Source organism: Phodopus roborovskii, unplaced genomic scaffold (assembly GCF_943737965.1).
Source record: "Phodopus roborovskii unplaced genomic scaffold, PHOROB, whole genome shotgun sequence".
Classification (NCBI taxonomy): domain Eukaryota; kingdom Metazoa; phylum Chordata; class Mammalia; order Rodentia; family Cricetidae; genus Phodopus; species Phodopus roborovskii.
Window position 1 is genome coordinate 5,935,359 of NW_026126443.1, and position 17,742 is coordinate 5,953,100.

The 17,742-nt window shown below is 36.5% G+C and overlaps 1 protein-coding gene across 3 annotated transcripts in view; it reads left to right on the forward strand.

The window, feature by feature from the left end:
* The window catches only part of Fsd1l (fibronectin type III and SPRY domain containing 1 like), a 58,694-nt gene extending 49,859 nt beyond the window's left edge, over positions 1-8,835 (forward strand). For 2 of the 3 annotated variants that reach the window (XM_051187811.1, XM_051187812.1), the window contains 4 exons: positions 1,514-1,614; positions 2,187-2,438; positions 4,566-4,654; positions 8,241-8,835. In XM_051187811.1, coding sequence (XP_051043768.1) covers positions 1,514-1,614; positions 2,187-2,438; positions 4,566-4,654; positions 8,241-8,363 — 565 coding nt within the window. In that variant the 3' untranslated portion in view covers positions 8,364-8,835. The remainder of the gene's footprint in view (positions 1-1,513; positions 1,615-2,186; positions 2,439-4,565; positions 4,655-8,240) is intronic. The other variant, XM_051187813.1, reaches the window with a different exon arrangement.
* The last annotated feature ends 8,907 nt before the right edge of the window (positions 8,836-17,742 follow it).

The window sequence follows — 17,742 nt, forward strand, 5'->3', positions numbered from 1 at the left end:
CTTCCCAAGTGCTGGAATTAAAGGTGTGCGCCACCACTGCCTGGCAAATTTTCATTTTTAACGTATTTTTTAAAAAATTGTATAAAAATAAAGGACTTTTGATCTCCTTTAGGAAGGATTTTGTTGTAATCATGCTAGTTAATAGCATTCACTACAAAGTAGATACTTGAAGCAGTCCAGGTTAATTTAACCATCTAATAGGTCTGTTCTTGATAGCAAGATAACATTTAAACAATGAAAACCGAAGTCACTGGATCATATGAAATGACTTTAAATATCTTCATTCTTGTTTTGTGTTTAGAAGGAATTTGTATGCTAATTTTATTTGGTATTTATTTTCTAAAGTTTTCTTTGGAAGAAAATTTCTAGTGCAACTGTATTGGAAAATTTCTAAATAGTAATAATAATAAAGCATTTCCATTTTCCCTAAATAACCTCAGAATGATCTCTCGAAATCTACCCTCCTTCAGTGTGTGAGTATGTGTGTGTGTGCTTGACTGTAGGTTGATAGGTAGACAGTATTCCTCAGGGCTGTCCACCTTGTACTTTGAGACTGGATCTCTTATTTCCTAGGACTCACCAAATAGGTTAGCTGACCAGTGAGCCCTGTGAATCCACCTGTCTCCACTTGCCCAGTTCTGGGATCACACATGCAAATCACCATTCCTGACTTTTTTATGTGCATTTTAGGGGTTGAAAACCAATCTTTATGCTTGCACATGAAGCATTTCACCATTTGAGCTATTTCTGCAGCCTAACTTTAGGATGATATTAACCAAAAAAGCAAATGTTTTTAAAGTACAAATCCAGTATAATTAAAGCATACCTTAAAAACATCTTGATGGACAAGCTACACAGAACTGAGATTGCAAAAAGTGCACCATGGAACTTGAGGGCATTTCCCTGGTCTGTAGAAGAAAAATGCCTTGGAGATTTAATCCATTTGTAGTTTTTGAGTGTTGGTGAAGAGTCTAATAATGTCCAGTTTGCTTGTATTATTTGATATGAAAAGAGATCATGTTGGATCTTATCCATTATAATAGTGGACATGCTTTGAGATTTGATATTTCCAGTACATAGATTTTGTTCTTTTTAAGAAGAACACAAATACTCATAAAAAATAATTACTTAGTTGTGGTTCTATAAGAAACCTAGATCTACCTTTGCTTTTATTTAAATGCAGATGCAAAATATTTATAAACTTATAACCCAAGATCTTTGTTAATCTTTTCCCGTCAGTAAATCTTGTCTCATTTTGGCATTGTTTCTTATTTCAGCTGTGTGCTCTTTGTATAAGCCTTGCTCAGTCTGCATGACATTTTCAGCCTGCTTTGTGTTGATGGCTTCTTACATTTGAGTGTTTATAATTGATAACTTTAATAATTCATATCAAATAAAATATTGCAAGATATTGAGAAGTATTTTCAGAGACTTTGCTGTGATTTGTAATTTTAATGTATGAGCCATTTTCAACATAAAATATTCTTCCTTTTGTTCCTTATTCTTTTTTTAGAAGTGGTACACCATCCCCCAAACGGACATCTGTAGGCTCTAGGCCACCAGCAGTAAGAGGCAGCAGAGACCGTTTTACTGGGGAGTCATACACAGTCCTAGGTAAGATAAAGCATAATGTTCTCAGATTTGAGACCACATAGCATGCTATGGGCTTTCTACTCACATCTAGAAAGCTTGCCTATATGGTGAATGAGTCTCTCTATAGGAGTTTCTTTTTTGATACCTAAATACTTCAAGAGTTACTTACAAGTGCTTACATATTCAGATTGATCTACTGATACTTTCAAATCTCCACTTCAGCTCATATAGAATGCCTCGTTTATATATGATACTCGAAGGGGTTCTAACAAGGAAGGCTTTGAAGTATTTTATATTCACAGAGACATAAGTAAAACGTGTAAACTTATATAGCAAATCTCTGTATTTAGCATCTTTGTTGACATGATGATTTTCATGGAAAGAGTAGTTAAGTTTAGTGAGTATGATGGCATAAGCCTGTAATACAGTACTTGGGAGGCTGAGATAGAAGGATCATGAGCTTGTGGCTAGCCTGAGCTACATTTTAAGATTTGCTCTAAAAAAGAAATTGTTGCTGTAGAACATGCAATAAGTAAAAGTCTGTGGTTCTTAAGGACAACTAAGCATCAAAATTTTTTTCTGATCTTTTATAGGAGACACTGCTATTGAAAGTGGACAACATTATTGGGAAGTAAAGGCCCAGAAGGATTGTAAATCCTATAGTGTGGGTGTAGCATACAAAACTTTGGGGAAATTTGACCAGTTAGGAAAGACAAATACCAGTTGGTGCATCCATGTCAACAGCTGGTTACAGAACACATTTGCTGCCAAGCATAATAATAAGGTCAAAGCGTTGGATGTTCCTGTTCCTGAGAAAATAGGTGTGTTTTGTGACTTTGATGGGGGTAAGTGTACTCATTTTACTGAAAAGTAATTTCCCTGTACTTGCTTGTATTTGAATATACTTTATACATACAAAATAGTATGTGTAAAGTGCTTTTACTTCTGTGAAAGTACATAGGAATATTGCTTTTTTTCTGTTCTTGTTTGGTGGCAGTTGATTTTTTTTAGGAACAGCTTACAGAGAAAATGAGAAACTGGACAAAACAACTATATTTAGAATAGATGAAAAAAGAGACAAGTAAAGTAACCTGGTTAGAATACAGATCAAGGGGAGAGCCATCAAAGGGAACCTCCAGACGAGAGAGCAAGTATAAGGTCAAACAGGAAGTCAGGGTAAGATGCGCTGAAAGAGGGGCTTTGAATGGGGTGCAGTGTGCCTGTGACTTAAGTAGTTATCAGACAGACTGACAGACTGCAAATGGAATGTGCCTGTGAATTAAGTGGTTTGCAAACCAATGGAGTGAAGTTTAAAAGCTGAATTTGGCACAATCTCTATGAGAAGGAAGAAATCTTAGCACTTAGTGAGCTAGTAAAACCCTTTTGTTGGTGATAAGATAGACAGTTGGTGTGGAATAAGTAGAATAATGTTATTGGGTGGATGATGCTCTATAAATTTTAAATCATTACAGCTAGGCTTGAAGACATTTTTAATAATCAGATTAGGAACCATAAAGATAACAACTTTTGCCAATAAAAAATGTTTATTTTTATTCAAGTAGTATAAAAATCTCCACTTCAGGGATTTGACTAACTTTCGTATCCTGCTAATTCCACATTTTTTTTTTTTTATTAAAAAGTTTTCTAGGTTCTTGAATAAGCAGCAATGTGTTATTGGGTAGATGTGGTGGACAAAACTTGGTAGTCCTGTTTGCCCTGTATTTGAAGTGTTGGTTGTTTAATGTAAGGTCAGGCCCTTCGTGGAGGATTACCAGGGCCAGCTATAGGCATTGCAGTTTTTGATGCATCTCATGGGTTTCCTAAGCATAATTCTCAGGTGGGTTGGTTTGACAGATTGATCAAACAGACCAGCAGCAGAGTGCCAGGCAGTAACCATGACTTTTTGAGAGGGAGAGCGAGGGAGGGAAGGAAAAAGGGAAGGAGAGAGGAGAGGATCATGCATGCACACACTTGAACCCTTAGCAAGTGTTTTGAAACTTCTTGGTTCGACCACTGAGCTAATCATCATTGATTGTCATATAGACTCTACTTTTCCTTACATGTTGCAGTCACATTGAGAAATGGTTGTTTGCATAGAATAAGAGAGGGCAACAGTTGAAAACTTTTTCATTTTAGGTCAGTTTTAGAGACATCCATCCACGTATCCAGTCTTTTCACCTTTCCATTTGCTTCAAAAGCAGACTACCATCAAATGGTCCTGTTGAGTTGCTTAGCAACTTCTTGTGTAATTGGTTGTAAGAAGGTCACTGCCATTTTGTGAAGGCTGACCACTGTGTTCCTCGTCTCCACTGTAGTGCACGTTCACTAGCTTACCTCTGCCAGACACATTGTTGATGATGTGGGCTGTATGTGCTGCTCTACAACCAGTTTTGAACATATGTGAGAAAACTGATTGTGCTTTTTGTCTAACATTTCCATAGTTAAAACAGCAAATAATGTCAGTAGCAAGAAACAAAGAGAAATCTGCAGTAAAGTGATATATAATATAACCATAATTATTTGAGAATTGTATGGCATTCTTAAATATGTTGATGGCAAATTTCAACAGTATAAAAACCACACTTACTTGTGTACCAGCTTAAAAGATTGTGGATATGACTAAGGTCTTGAAGATCAGGAGAAAACTAGAGTTAGATTGGGGGGGGGGGGTTGGGAGGGACTTTTGAGAATGGTTTCTCTATGTAACAACCCCAGTTGTCCTGGAACTAGCTTTGTAGACCAGGCTAGCCTACAACTCACAGAGATCTTCCTGTCTCTGCCTCCCGAGTGCTGGAATTTAAGGTATGTGCCACCACCAACTGGCTTAGATTTTTTATGATAATTGTTAAGTATAGTTCATATACAATTTGTAACAAAAATTAATGTTAGAATAAAGCTTTTGACATGATCACATGTTGAACCCAGATGTTATAACTTTGGAAAATAAATTAGGCTTTCTTTTATCCTTTTAGGTCAGCTTTCTTTCTATGATGCACACTCAAAGCAGTTGCTATATTCCTTCAAGACGAAATTTACTCAGCCAGTACTGCCTGGTTTCATGGTTAGTATTATTTGGCTTGGCAATTTTGAGAATAGTATATGCTGTAGTGTTTGAGGAAGCAGAGTTACTGTGCTCCCTTTGTATTTTTCTCCTTTTCCCCACCCCCACCCTTTCCAAATTTTTGTATATATTCAGTATGTTTTCTTAAAGTCAGTACTAACACACAAAGGCACAGAATCACAAGCATGAATATTTACGTGACTGTACTCAACCTTTTTACTAATACCCAAGCATCAATGCAGCCTGTGGTGTCCTGTGCACGCCTCCATTACCCCAGAGGTTCTTCTGGATGAGCCAGCCACTGTCTTGACTCTAACGCTCCTAATTCATTTAGCCTCCTATTCAGCTTTATGGAACTATATGGTATCATTTTGGCTCAACCTTGTATCTGTAATATTTGTCCATGTGCCCCATGGTTTTAGTTTGTTCAGAATGTGACTGTCATAGTCTATCCATTCTAATACAGGTGGAGTACTTTATTTGGGTGTTTTCATTTGGAGAATATGACACATGTGTGATTTCAGGCCTATTGAATTACTATAGGCTGATTTGTGGAGAACAATCATATTTCTCCACACAAAATGAAACATGTCTTTAATTTTTTTTTAATGAAATGCTTCTAACACTGTAGCTATCTGCTTTTCTCTGGTAAAATTGGGTTACTGTAGGGAGTTCTGGGATCCATGAAAGGCTCCATTGGTATGAATAAAACTTTTCTAATTTAGGGGCTACCTCTCCAGTTGGTGTAATGTGTTTCAAGTGCCTCTTCGTTGTTTGTTACACACAGGTGCTCTTCCATCCTTAGTGCAGGTGTTAACACTCCGTTTGAGAATGCAGATTTAGATTGTGCATTTACTTTTAAATCTCACAATCCTAATAACCAATGCAGTCTGTTTCCCACTAAAACATATGGTGATAAATGGACAAAATTGTTGCTCATAGAAAATTCTTTTTTTGTTTGTTTGTTTGTCTTTGAGACAGGGTTTCTCTGTGTAGCCCTGACTGTCCTGGAACTTGCTTTGTAGGTCAGACTGGCCTTGAACTCAGAGATCCACCTGCCTCAGCCTCCTAAGTGCTCCAAGTGCTTGGATTAAAGACATGTGCCACCACTGCTCAGCTCATGAAAAATTCTTAAAAATACATTGGAAGAGATGTTTCTTTTTCACTTTGGGAACTTTGGCACAAACCTCTAATATAATATGTACTTTTGGTTGTTTTTTGCATTGAATCAGTCAAAATCAAATTGTTTACCATATATAACTCAGAGTCCACTTTACCTAATTTTTAGCTATACTATTATAATTCATTTTAAATATGAATGCATTTTACATAGATATTTATTGATTTTAGCCATTATTTTTTATTCCAAATAAGTATAATTACACAATAATGTAGGTAGATAACCTGAAGAAATGGTATTAAACTTATTAAACCTCTTTATTTCCCTTCCTTGGAAGGAAGCCTAGTTTTATTAACTTATTTGTGGATGTTGTTTGCACACAAGGTTAACTTTTAAAGTTAGGTTTATTAAGGAATAATTTACATATAGTATTGTACACTTCTGAGTTTTGCCAGATGCCTATAGTCATGTAGCCACTACCATAAATCAGGATTTAGAACAGTTGGCATTGTAAGAAATCTGGCATGCTCCTATGTAGCAAGACTTTCCCACCACAACCCACCTAAACAATAAGTAAACCATTTTCAGTTCTGTAGTTTTGGCTTTTTGAGACTGTCATATAGATGGAGTTGTATGATATATAGCCTTTTGATGCTATAACAGAGCACATGTGACTGTAAGCTTCACTGCTCCATATCTGTAGGTGCTGTGGGTGCTGGGTAGTTTCAGTGAGTAGAATGAAGCCAGGGCCCTGCACATGCTAAGGGAACACTCTACCACTAGCCTATGTCCCTTCCTCGAATTATTTTGAGACAAGATCTATTTGGAGACTAGGCTGGCCTGGAATCCTCCTGGCTGTCTCGCAAATGCTTGGCTTACAGGTATGAGCCTGCATGCTTGACTTGTACCACAATTTATTTGTTTGTTTACCAAGTCAAGGACATTTCGGTTTTTTTCTAGATTGGACAACACATAAATAAAGCCACTGTACACATTTTTTTCCCTTGAGTCAGAGGTCAACTCAAAATAGCTCAATCAGAGACTTAAATGGAAAACTTAAAAATACTAAACTTGAAAAAACAAGAGCGAAAACCTCTGTGATCAACATTATAAGAAATAAGTCAGTGACCAGTCTCTCCATGGCATCTGCTTTAGTTTCCTGCCTTGAGTTCCTTCCCTGACTTCTTTTGATAATGGACTATGATACAGAATATAAGAAAAACTCCTTCTTTCCCAGGTTGCTTTTGTTCGTAGTGTTTTATCACAGCAATAGAAACCCTAAGTAAGCAGTGATTGTATGTCCATCTCATTCATTCCTGATGCCAAAGAGGGCACCAGACCCTCTGGAATTGGAGTTACAGATGTTTGTAAGCTACCATGTGGGTACTGGGAAACTAACCCAGCTCTTTGAAAGCAATCAGTACTCTTGACTGCTCGGCCATATGGCCAGCCCTCTTCTGCTAGATAGTTAAATATTTTTCCTGAATCATTTAAATAGTTAAAACAGTTAACTTAATATGTCTATTTCTGAGGAATATTTTTACATTTGAGGAATTTATTATTATCAAGCATGCTAGTTTTTAAAATGTTAAATGTTAGCTATATAATTAATCCTCAGTGCAATATTCTAGTTAGTAGTAAGCACTTCAGGGCACATTTGAAAGTAGAAATACTTAATTTCTAGAATTTTCCTTGCCCATGTATGTAGCCCATGTTTGCTACATACATGGTAGCTAATAATTTAGATGGTCCTTATTTTCCTATTTTAAGTCTCTTGTCTTTTAGGGTTATTGAATAATAAGGCTATGTTTCACAAGAAAAAAATGGCTTTATCTTTCATAAGCCCATTTGTCAATTTTTAAACTTTATGTCAGTGGTTGTGTAATAGAGAGAAAAATAGAGGAGGGGGGAGAGGGAGGAAGGAAGGGATGGAGGAGGAGAGAGAGAGATTATGGACCACAGTGTGCATGTAGAAATCACCTTTCAGGAGTTGCTTCCTCTGCTTTGACTATGAGTTCCAAGGATGGAACTCAGGTTGTCTGGCTTGCATAAACAGTGCCTTTACCTGCGAAGCCATCTCACTGTCCCATATATCCTGTATCTAAAGCTATGCCTCGATAGTAAAATAATAGTAAGTGAGATAAGGAAGTTTCTTTGGGGTGCATGTCCCTTGGTTCTAAAAGTTAGGGGAGTACCAACAGTCAACGTCTGCTGAAATTATTCCAGTTTGGTCTCTTGAGTTTCTGCTTCCTCAAGTTCCCTTTATTAGCTGCAGTTTCAGTGGCTTCTACTGAAGACTCTCTTTGGCCACTATGAACCTTTCTGTTCCTCTTTAGCTCAAACATGAAACTTACAGTTTGAAATTTGTTGATGTTCATACATGTGACATTTGCTTTTCAAATGGAAAGTTAAGGGTTCCTGCAGTTCAGTTTGATTGAGTCTAACTGAGGTTTTGTCTTGTCTTAGGTCTGGTGTGGTGGACTCTCTCTGAGTACTGGGATGCAGGTTCCAAGTGCTGTGAGAACACTTCAGAAAAGTGAAAATGGAATGACTGGTTCAGCCAGCAGCCTCAACAATGTCACTCAGTAGTGACACCCAGACTGTTCACCCTTCCTGTTGGATTGGGTGGCCTTTCCACGCAGCTTCTAGCACAGAGGTTTCTGAGTGCTGGAAATGGGTTTGCTATGTCTGCTTTAAAGCCTGGAATCCACTAGACTGAGCACCAAATAGGAGGCAGCTCAGTGTCACAGAAGCAAGTATTGGAGTAGTAGTAGGAAAAGGGCAGTACTGAGTATTTATGTAGAAATCCACTTTTCTGTTCCTTATTGCTACTGTGGCTCATCTAGTAGGTGTAATTCTATATGGTGACCCAGGGCCTGAGCTGCAAAGTTTGCCTTTCTTCCTTGCCTTGTTCTTGTTTCTTTCTCCTCACTAGCTGTTATTAATTCCTTACACTGAAGCTTTAAAAACACAAGGTCCCCTAAGGCTTCCTAGAAATTTAAATTATTGCCTAGGGATGACAGAGAAATTTCCTTACAATGGCTTACTTCACCCTTTTATAAATAAGCTGAGCTTTTGATACGTAACTTATTTGTTGACTAAATTCATGAAGTTTTCTCCTAAAACAGTGATAGTGTTCTTAGAACTCATTATCGAGCAGATAGGAAGAATTTAGACATCGCAAAGGGAGCATCCTTCATGTGTGCTTCTGTTGAGTCTCCCTTCTGCTCCTCCCTGGCTCCTGGGTACCATGTGAAAAGCTGGCTTTCTGATTTTGTTCTCTTTAATCCCACCTCTTAAAGCTACCATTGATAAAATTTCCTCCTAAATTTGGCACTGATGATAATTGCTTATTTTTACCCTTACTAGTAAGAATGAAAGTTTGTTATGTCCTATAACGGGTAAAAAGCTGTACGTTACCAATTTTTTTGTCTATGAAAGATTATAAAGAAATATTTTTGATTCTTTTCTGGGATAATTTATATGTTCTTTTTACAAAGATATGGAATGGTTTAGCTGTTTTGAAAAAAAAAACTACTACACGTGTCTGACTTAATTGATATGTATGTTTTTTAACAATCATTTGAAGTTTTTGGTGTATGTGTGTGTGTGTTTTGTGCTACTCATTCACTGTTTACGATTCTTCCAAAAATGAACATAGATGTCTTTCCAAAGCCCACACATTTCCCAAAGGAAGGGTGTGAAACAGTGAGTAAAGCTGTAGTTATTAACAGAAAAACCTTCTATTACAAAGTTGGTTAAAACTTTTAACTCAAGTTTTTGAACCAAAGTAGAAGTTAAAATTATAAAACTGCTTTCAGAACTTTAAAGAAATGAAAATTTGACTTTTGATTAATTTTTGAGACTTCTTAAGTATCTTAGGCTTTGGCAAACTTCCCTGGAGAAGTGTCCATTGTTGCATTCTGTATGTAGTTTGTATGATAGTGATAAGTATTTGCTCTTAAAATGTACTGCCTACTGGCATGATTGTATTTGTTCTGTTGATGAAATGAATTTGACCTAGGCTATTATTTTTTCCATATAACAATTACCTACACTATCATCTGATGACACATTGGTAGTTTCTAATACTAAAGTGGTTTACAGAATGAAGTATGTCAATATTCTTTTGGTTCCCCAAAGCAGTATTTTACTTTTCCTTTCTCACAGTTGGAAGGACATTTTTCAGAGTTATACCCGTTATTTCCTGACCTAAGGAAAATGATTTGCTCATTTTTATAGACTCATACCTGAAAGCAGTAAGTTACTAGAATTGCTCTGTGTGGCTACTCAATATAATTTGTCAAAAATGACAAGAAAAGGCCAACTGATCTTATATAGACTTTTTCATTATAATTATATCTTACATAGTTGTGTCTTCTCATTTATATAGTGCCTTTTTCTTCTACACAAGTTCACTGTCAACCGAATTTAAGCCAGGCAGCATTGTACTGCAGTGGTGAGGGCTTTCTGTCCAGGGCTAGAGGAGGATGTGTGGGTCTTTCTTGTTCTGGTCCCATCATTTGAGACCTTCATATAAAATTTGACACATTCATTGGAAAATGCTTGACTTTGACTGGGAAAATTTTGCTTCTTGGTGGATTAGTAATACAAAGTATAAAGTCAGTGAATAAGACTACAAGATTTTATCACGTGATGTTTGCTACTGATTATTCCTTCATTACTTTAAAATAAGCATCAGAGGTATTTCTTCTGTCCCGTTCTTGTTGTCTCTTAATTTAAAAAAAAAAAAAATGGTATTTTAGTTTAAAAAACCTAAGTTAAGTTAAATGGAAGTTTCTTACCCTTGTTTTTAAATTAAAAATAATTGAATATAGTGCCTACTTAAATCATTTCAAAATAAGGTAACTATTAACTTGATCATAATATTTAACATCCTCATTAGCATATAGAGTTAAAAATACTGAGCAGACTCAGCCTAGTCTGCTGTGGAATACTGGCAAGCCTCTCCAGCATTGTTCAGTGCCCCTGTGTCTGCTCGCCCACTTCAAGACCATGGTTTGCCAAGGAGGAAATGAAGGCAAGGTGGACTGTAATGGATATACCACTGGTGTAAAAAAAAAAAAACTGTTTCATAAAACATGTATTAAGTATTGTATTTCCCTTTAGCAGTAGAATTCCAACCCAGTTTTATTTAGCTGGAAATAGACAGGAAGGAGCTGCCTTAAGCACTTTAGAAAAAAATTCTGCAACAATTCACTTGCCTCAGCTGATTGTGTCATGTCTTTTAAATTTTGTTAAATATGTAATATACCAAGAATTTAATGACTAATGCACATAGAAATTTAATATATAGTGATCCTTTGAATGTTCCGGGTATAGGTTTAAAAAAAAGTATTAATAATTTGTCTGTCTGTGGGTTTAATTGATAGCACCTCTGGCATGTGACAGGAAAATGCTAGACAGGTGTGACCTTCTCACTCTGCTCTGAAAACGCTATTCTGAGTAATCTAAAATGAGACACTGACTTACAGTCATTGTCTCATTTATGGGATCAAATTATCAACAATATTATGTGTAATCTGAACTTCCATGATTGGTCCTTGGTATAAATAATAAAAAAATTTGTGATGAAATATTTTAATTAGGTCAAGATATTCTACTTTCTGACTTACCTAGAATGATTAGTTTTTTTCTATGTATCTTTTCCATGAAATTATAGCTATTTATGTATTTGCAGGTGTTTCTTTAAAAAAAAACAATTTTAAACAATTGGAAAGGGATGTATATGGGAAGTGATTACTCCAAAGAATATTAATCTTAAAAGAAGACAGTATATAGACTTCTTACCATGAAATATATTACTCAAGGCCAAGATACCTAAGTATGGTAGTAGTGTGTCAGTCTCATATTACTCTAGGCTAAAAATTTAACTGTTTTAGTCATAGATTTTTAGCACTTTTGTTCGATCAGCATATAATTCATATGACAATACTTGAGTTTCTATGATATGGCATCAGTTTTGTTACTTTCTACCCAGGTTTCCAAAATTAGTAGAGTTTAATTCACCATAACACCGCTTTCCGCTCTTTTTGATTTTATAGTCTTGGTCTAAAAATAATGTTTTGTTAATATGTCATTAAACTTCTTAAAAAAAATAGTACATTATGGGCTGGCAAGATGGATCACCAGAAAAGAGCTTGCTGCCAAGATGACTCAATGTGTCCCCTGGGATGCAGATGGAAGGGGAGAAGCAACTCCTGCAAGCTGTCCTCTAACCTACACACACATGCACATGTGCACATACACACACAGTATAACTTTAAAAAATTTAGATTTGTTGTAGCTTGTAAAAAAACAAACTATCAAATTAGCTGCACATAGTAACACTATACTTTTATATTGCAACCACAAGTCTAGAAAGTTTCTTTCCTGGTTTTATTTTTACACTATATGAAGTCTTTCAAAGGTAAGCATGAATTTCCTTAGTATCCAGGTCACATCAAGTTGCCATTTTCAACCAGATATACCTTTCCTAACTCCAGCACTCAGAACTACAGTAGGTAATAAAGCTTTTCTCATATAAAATCATCACAGCAACATTAGCTCGTGTTTGGTATTTTTAGTTTTATCTGTATCTTAACAGTGTTCACATTTGTGATTCTCATGTCAGTATTGTGTTACCTGTAAGGCCTGATTAACCTGAATACCATAGGAAATCTCCATCAGTTGGAATTTAAGTGGATTGTTTGCTGCTGTAGTTTGAATTAAAAGGTTATCCATGGCATATGAATGTTAATAATATTGGCCAGGTAATCAGTGCCAGAAATTACCATAGAACTTTTACCTTGACTACCCAACCATATTAAGAGTACTTGTTCCTGGGTTAATATAATACACTGACTTTGACACATCATCATTGAAGTTATATTTGTTTAAAGTTATATATTTTCTTAATAATACTCAGTTAATTTCAGTTGGTGCTTAGGAAAAAGTATGTAGAGGATTTGCAGTATGTAGGGCAGAGAGGTCAGTGAATGTATTTGCTTTGTCTGGAATTATGAACCAATTATAAAATAAATCATATTGGAAGAGCTTAGTAAAAGGTGTTTTAATAATATTGGAACTTTTTGGAGAGCACAGGACTATGAGAAAATTGTCTTTGAACATTTCCAGTATCTCTGAGGTACCAAAGCACTTAGTCTAATTGATCTTTTGATGGAGTCTCTATAAAATCTAATTCATAACTGATTCTACTAAGTTATAATAGCAAAAGTTGGGGGATAATGTCAGCAAAAGCTGCTAGTCTTTAGGATTTTTGGCATTCTTGTGTTTAAAATGAATCATTATAGCTCTCCCATGCAGTAAACTATGACCTCTTTGTAAGTCACTCACCACCTTTGGGTCTATATTGCCTTACTTAAAATATTGTACATTGTTTAGCCTACCTCACAGGGCTGTTGTGAGGAGTATAATGAAATGAAGTCCTCTGTAAAAGGGATGCTTTTCACTAATAATGGCTGTAAGTGTGTGGATACTTGTAAATGCTCTTTATTTTGAAAAAAAAAAAAAAGCATGCTCATAAGTTGTTATTACCAGTGATTTTTAAATGATTTTTTAAAGACTTCCTATTAAAATGTCATTTACTATTAATTTACTCTGTGCATGACTGAGTCTTTGTATATTTTCTCATCAACTACATAACTTCCTCCATAGCATCCACATGTAGAGTGGAAGCTTAAATAAACAAATTACTTTAGCTCCTTCTCCATCAGTGATTTACACTTTCCATTAAGGACAGCCAGGTACCCCATGCAGAGTGAAGTTGGCTGAAATAACTCTTTCCCAACAACCAGATGGCTCAAGTGTTGGTTGCATTTGGTAGATATCTGCTTTACTGAAAAACATTTTTAAAACCTTGTTTATTAACCTATATCAGTTATTACCTGGACATATTTGTGTTGCTCTAAATTGACATAGTAAATGGTTTACAAGTTATCCTACTCTACAGGATTTTGGTATGTCTGTTATCTGGACATGATTTTGCTATGCAGTTGTGATAATAAAAATTGCAGTTCCTCAGGTTTAACCTTTAAGTTGTGGATGAAGACCATTAATAAACTACATGTGATATATTCAGTGCTATAAGAGTGTTTGAAATGAGCACACTGCCTCATTTTACTTAGAAACAAGACAAAGCCTTTTAAATGCTGTTTATAAACTTCAAAATGGGTGTGAAGTCCAGTAACTTGTATGTTGAAATGATTGTATGTTCTGTATAAAATGTTTCACTTGAGGTTTTTACAAAAGCCCCTGTATTATCCCTTCTAAAAAATAAACTTTTTCTTTGCTTTCTTTTGTGTCAGTGTTTGACTTTTATCAACTTTTATTTAAATATCCATAATTGTTTATTGAGAATGAAAATATTTTAAGAGCCATTGTGTCATTGCCTTAAAATGTTAGACAATGCTACTTAATAGAGTTTTGTGTAATGATGAAAAATCTTGTATTTGTTCAGTGGCCACAAGTCATGAGTAGCCACTGTGAATAATATACTAGCCAACTGAATTTTTAATTTGTTTTAATTTAAACATGGATATATATCACTAGTAGCTGTTGTGTTTTATACATCAAAGATGCAGTAGTTAATCACATCACATCCTGGGGTACATTTTGGGAGGGGCCACTAAGAAGCAGACTCAGAACTCAGTCCTGTTTGCAGTATGTACTCTAACATGAAACAAATGAAGGGGAAAGTAACTTAACAATAATAGGATGACAATATTTAGGCTGTACTTCTTGTAATTAAAGTCTGTCACCAAGAGAAAGATAAAAGGAAAACATTGCATTGTAAGAAGTGTGTGACAGATTTTGAGGGGGTAGTAATCTTGTGTAGAAAGTCTATGGATGAGTGTATCTTAGTTAAATGGAATCAAGATTTTTTTAAATGCACTCACCCTTGAAAAGTTATGTTTTTCCAGTGATTTCTCTTGCATATATATATATGCACAGATAAAATTGTATTCATTGTACCATTGTGATATTAAAACAGAAGCAAACTGGTTGCTAATTGAAGAAAGGCGAACATGGATCATCCATCCTTATCTTTTTTGGTTGCTAGTCTAAGAACTGACCCCCACAGTTCAAAGTTACTTCACTAAAACAGGCTGTTAGAATGTTGGAGGTTCCCTTTCTAATTTGGAACTACAAGCTAGTATTTGTATGATGGTCTATATACATTTGTAGCATAAAAAAATAAAAGACTCAGAGACTGATATTGGGAGTCAAGCTTCAAGGTGAAGATCAGAAAAGCAAAGCAGCCAGTCAGTAGCTCTTACTTTACCTCACCTCAGATCAAAGAGGCAACCCTCAGACTGTTCCCAGCTTCACCGCTCCTCAGATCCACTCAGACTGCTATGCTCTCCTCATTGTGGCTAGAGACTACATCTCCAAATGAGACCTTTTGCTTTTTATACCTCCCTACTGCTGGGATTAAAGGTATGGGGTCCCTAGGTATGAGCTCTGTTGCTCTTCACTCTTGTGTAGGCCATGGTGGCCTTGAAATAACAGAGATCCATTTACCTCTTAGTCCTGAGTCTTGGGATTAAAGCTGTGTACCACCACTGCCTGATCTCTGTAACTTGAGGCTGACTTTGCTTTCTGAATCCTCAGGCAAGCTTTAATAAATCGTAAGTATTATATCATCACATACATTCTTAATATCCCATATAGTTGATACCATAAGTATGTAGACTGTTAGTTTTGTCACTATAATCCAATATCTGACAAGTAACTTAAGGGAGGAAATATGTATTTTGAAGGGATAGGGATCTGTCATGTATGGGAAAGCATGGTGGCTGGACCAGCATGCTGGTAGTGACAGGCATATGAAAGAAGCTATTTTCTCAGTTCTTGGCAGATTAGAGAAAGAGACTGTTCCAGTTGCAGACAGGTTGTAACCTTTAAGACCTGCCCACAAACGCACTCCCAGCAACTGTCGGTTCCACAAACTCCAAAGCAGTACCACTATTGAACATAAGAGCCTGGAGGGGCTTTCCACATCCGAGCCATAACAAACTTTACAGCAATTGGTGTCCTCAAAATTTGGGTCTTTTCCTTAGTAAATCATGTGCACTCTTCTGTTGAAGTTTTTCTGTATTAAACACAGTTTTGCATTTACATTGCATGGTCCTAGTTGCTTATACATATTTTGCTCAAGGTCAAGGCCAAAGGAATCGATTTTATTAATGTGCTTCCATGTAACTCTGCACCTGTGATAAAATATATGGGTATATATATGGTAAAATTAAGAGTATTCATGGTCTAAACAGATCTGTCCAGTAGTATATACAGTATGATACAAGAATGTCTGCATGCAAGTGAGGTGGTGGTAGTGGCATAAGCCTTTAATCCCAGTACTTGGGATTAAAGGCCAATCTGGTCTACAAATCGAGGAAGCTGTTACATAGAGAAACCTTGTCTAGAAAAAAAAAAAAATGCCTACATGCACCAGACACTTGAGTTATAGGTCCTGGTGTTGTCTCCACTGGACCTCTCTTCATAACAATAACAATTGGAAGGAATCCCTGGACAGATCCAGGGATTGTGTTGATTTTGCTTCCATAGTCATCTTACCTGAATCAGGATAAAAATGGAAAATTAAGGGCATGGGTAGGGAAAGGATCTTCTCTCTCTGGGATGTGTGTGTGTGTGTGTGTGTGTGTGTGTGTGTGTGTGTGTGTGTATGTGTGTGTGTATGTGTGTGTGTGTGTGTGTATGTATGTATGTATGTATGTATGTAAAATGCCTAATTAACCCAACTTTGCTTCATATTGACTCATCCTGAAACTCCATGATGGAAATGAGCTCCCAGCTTACCTAGATCCACCTAGTGGAACTCCCTAAGGTTGTCTGATGAGTGGTTTAATTTTCTACTTGACCTAAGTCAATATAGAATTACATGAGAAGGGAGTCTCAGGGATTGTCTCAATTAGGTTAGTCTGTAGACATGCCTATGGGGGGGGGCTTCCTTATTTGAATTAAGTGAGGTGAGCAGACCTACCCTGAATGTGGACAGCACAATTTCACCTGCTGGGTCCTGGACTTGAACACGAAATCTCACCAATCCCTGAGCTTGCCAAAGATCAGTACACAAAATCCCACCAATCCCAGACCACCCTACCTACCCATTCAATAAACCCTATATAACACTGCATTCTGCAGCTACCTTCCGATTTTCCCCTCCCAATAAACCTCTGTGTGAGGTTTGTGGTAGTGTGTGATTCTGTGGTATTCTGACTGCCAGGACACCTCTTGGAGCAAGAGCAGAGCTGCAACACTTCCGCTCCAGAAACTTCCCCCACAGTGCTGGAGCAAAGCTGTAATGCACTGGGGAAGCCTTTCCCTTCAGAGCTGCAACCTTACAGCTATGCACTTGAAAAGCATTCACTTATAAAAACCCGAGAGTTCTTCCTACTTATAATTTCCATATACTGTTTAGCATAATAAACAGTGCCTGTTTCTTTCTGAATATCAATCATCTCTCAACACTCTGGTATGCATCGAGTTTAACTTTTTTTTCTTAAAAGACAAGGACTGACTCCTGACCCTCCTGCTTGACATCTGAATGCTTGAATCATAGACATGCCTGGCTTAATATTGACTTTTGGAAACAGTCTCGTTCCCTCACAGTTTTTAGAAAAATCCTGTTTTAAGCCAACCATGGCAGTGCAAACTGGGATCCCACCACTTTAGATGTAGAAGCTTTAGGATCCGTTGACGGCCACCTGAACTACATGGAGACTTTAAGATCAGCTTGAGTTACACAATACAGAACTGGATGTGGAGAGTAAATGATCTCATCTTTTTCTATGGGTTCTTAGTAGTTCTTTTTTGTTGGTTTTGTAGAGAGAACTTAAAACAATTTGTTTAGTGCTTTTTGATTTTCAAAAATTCCTTTCAAAATCCACATCTGATCCTTAAACTACATCATTCATTAAAAGCAAAA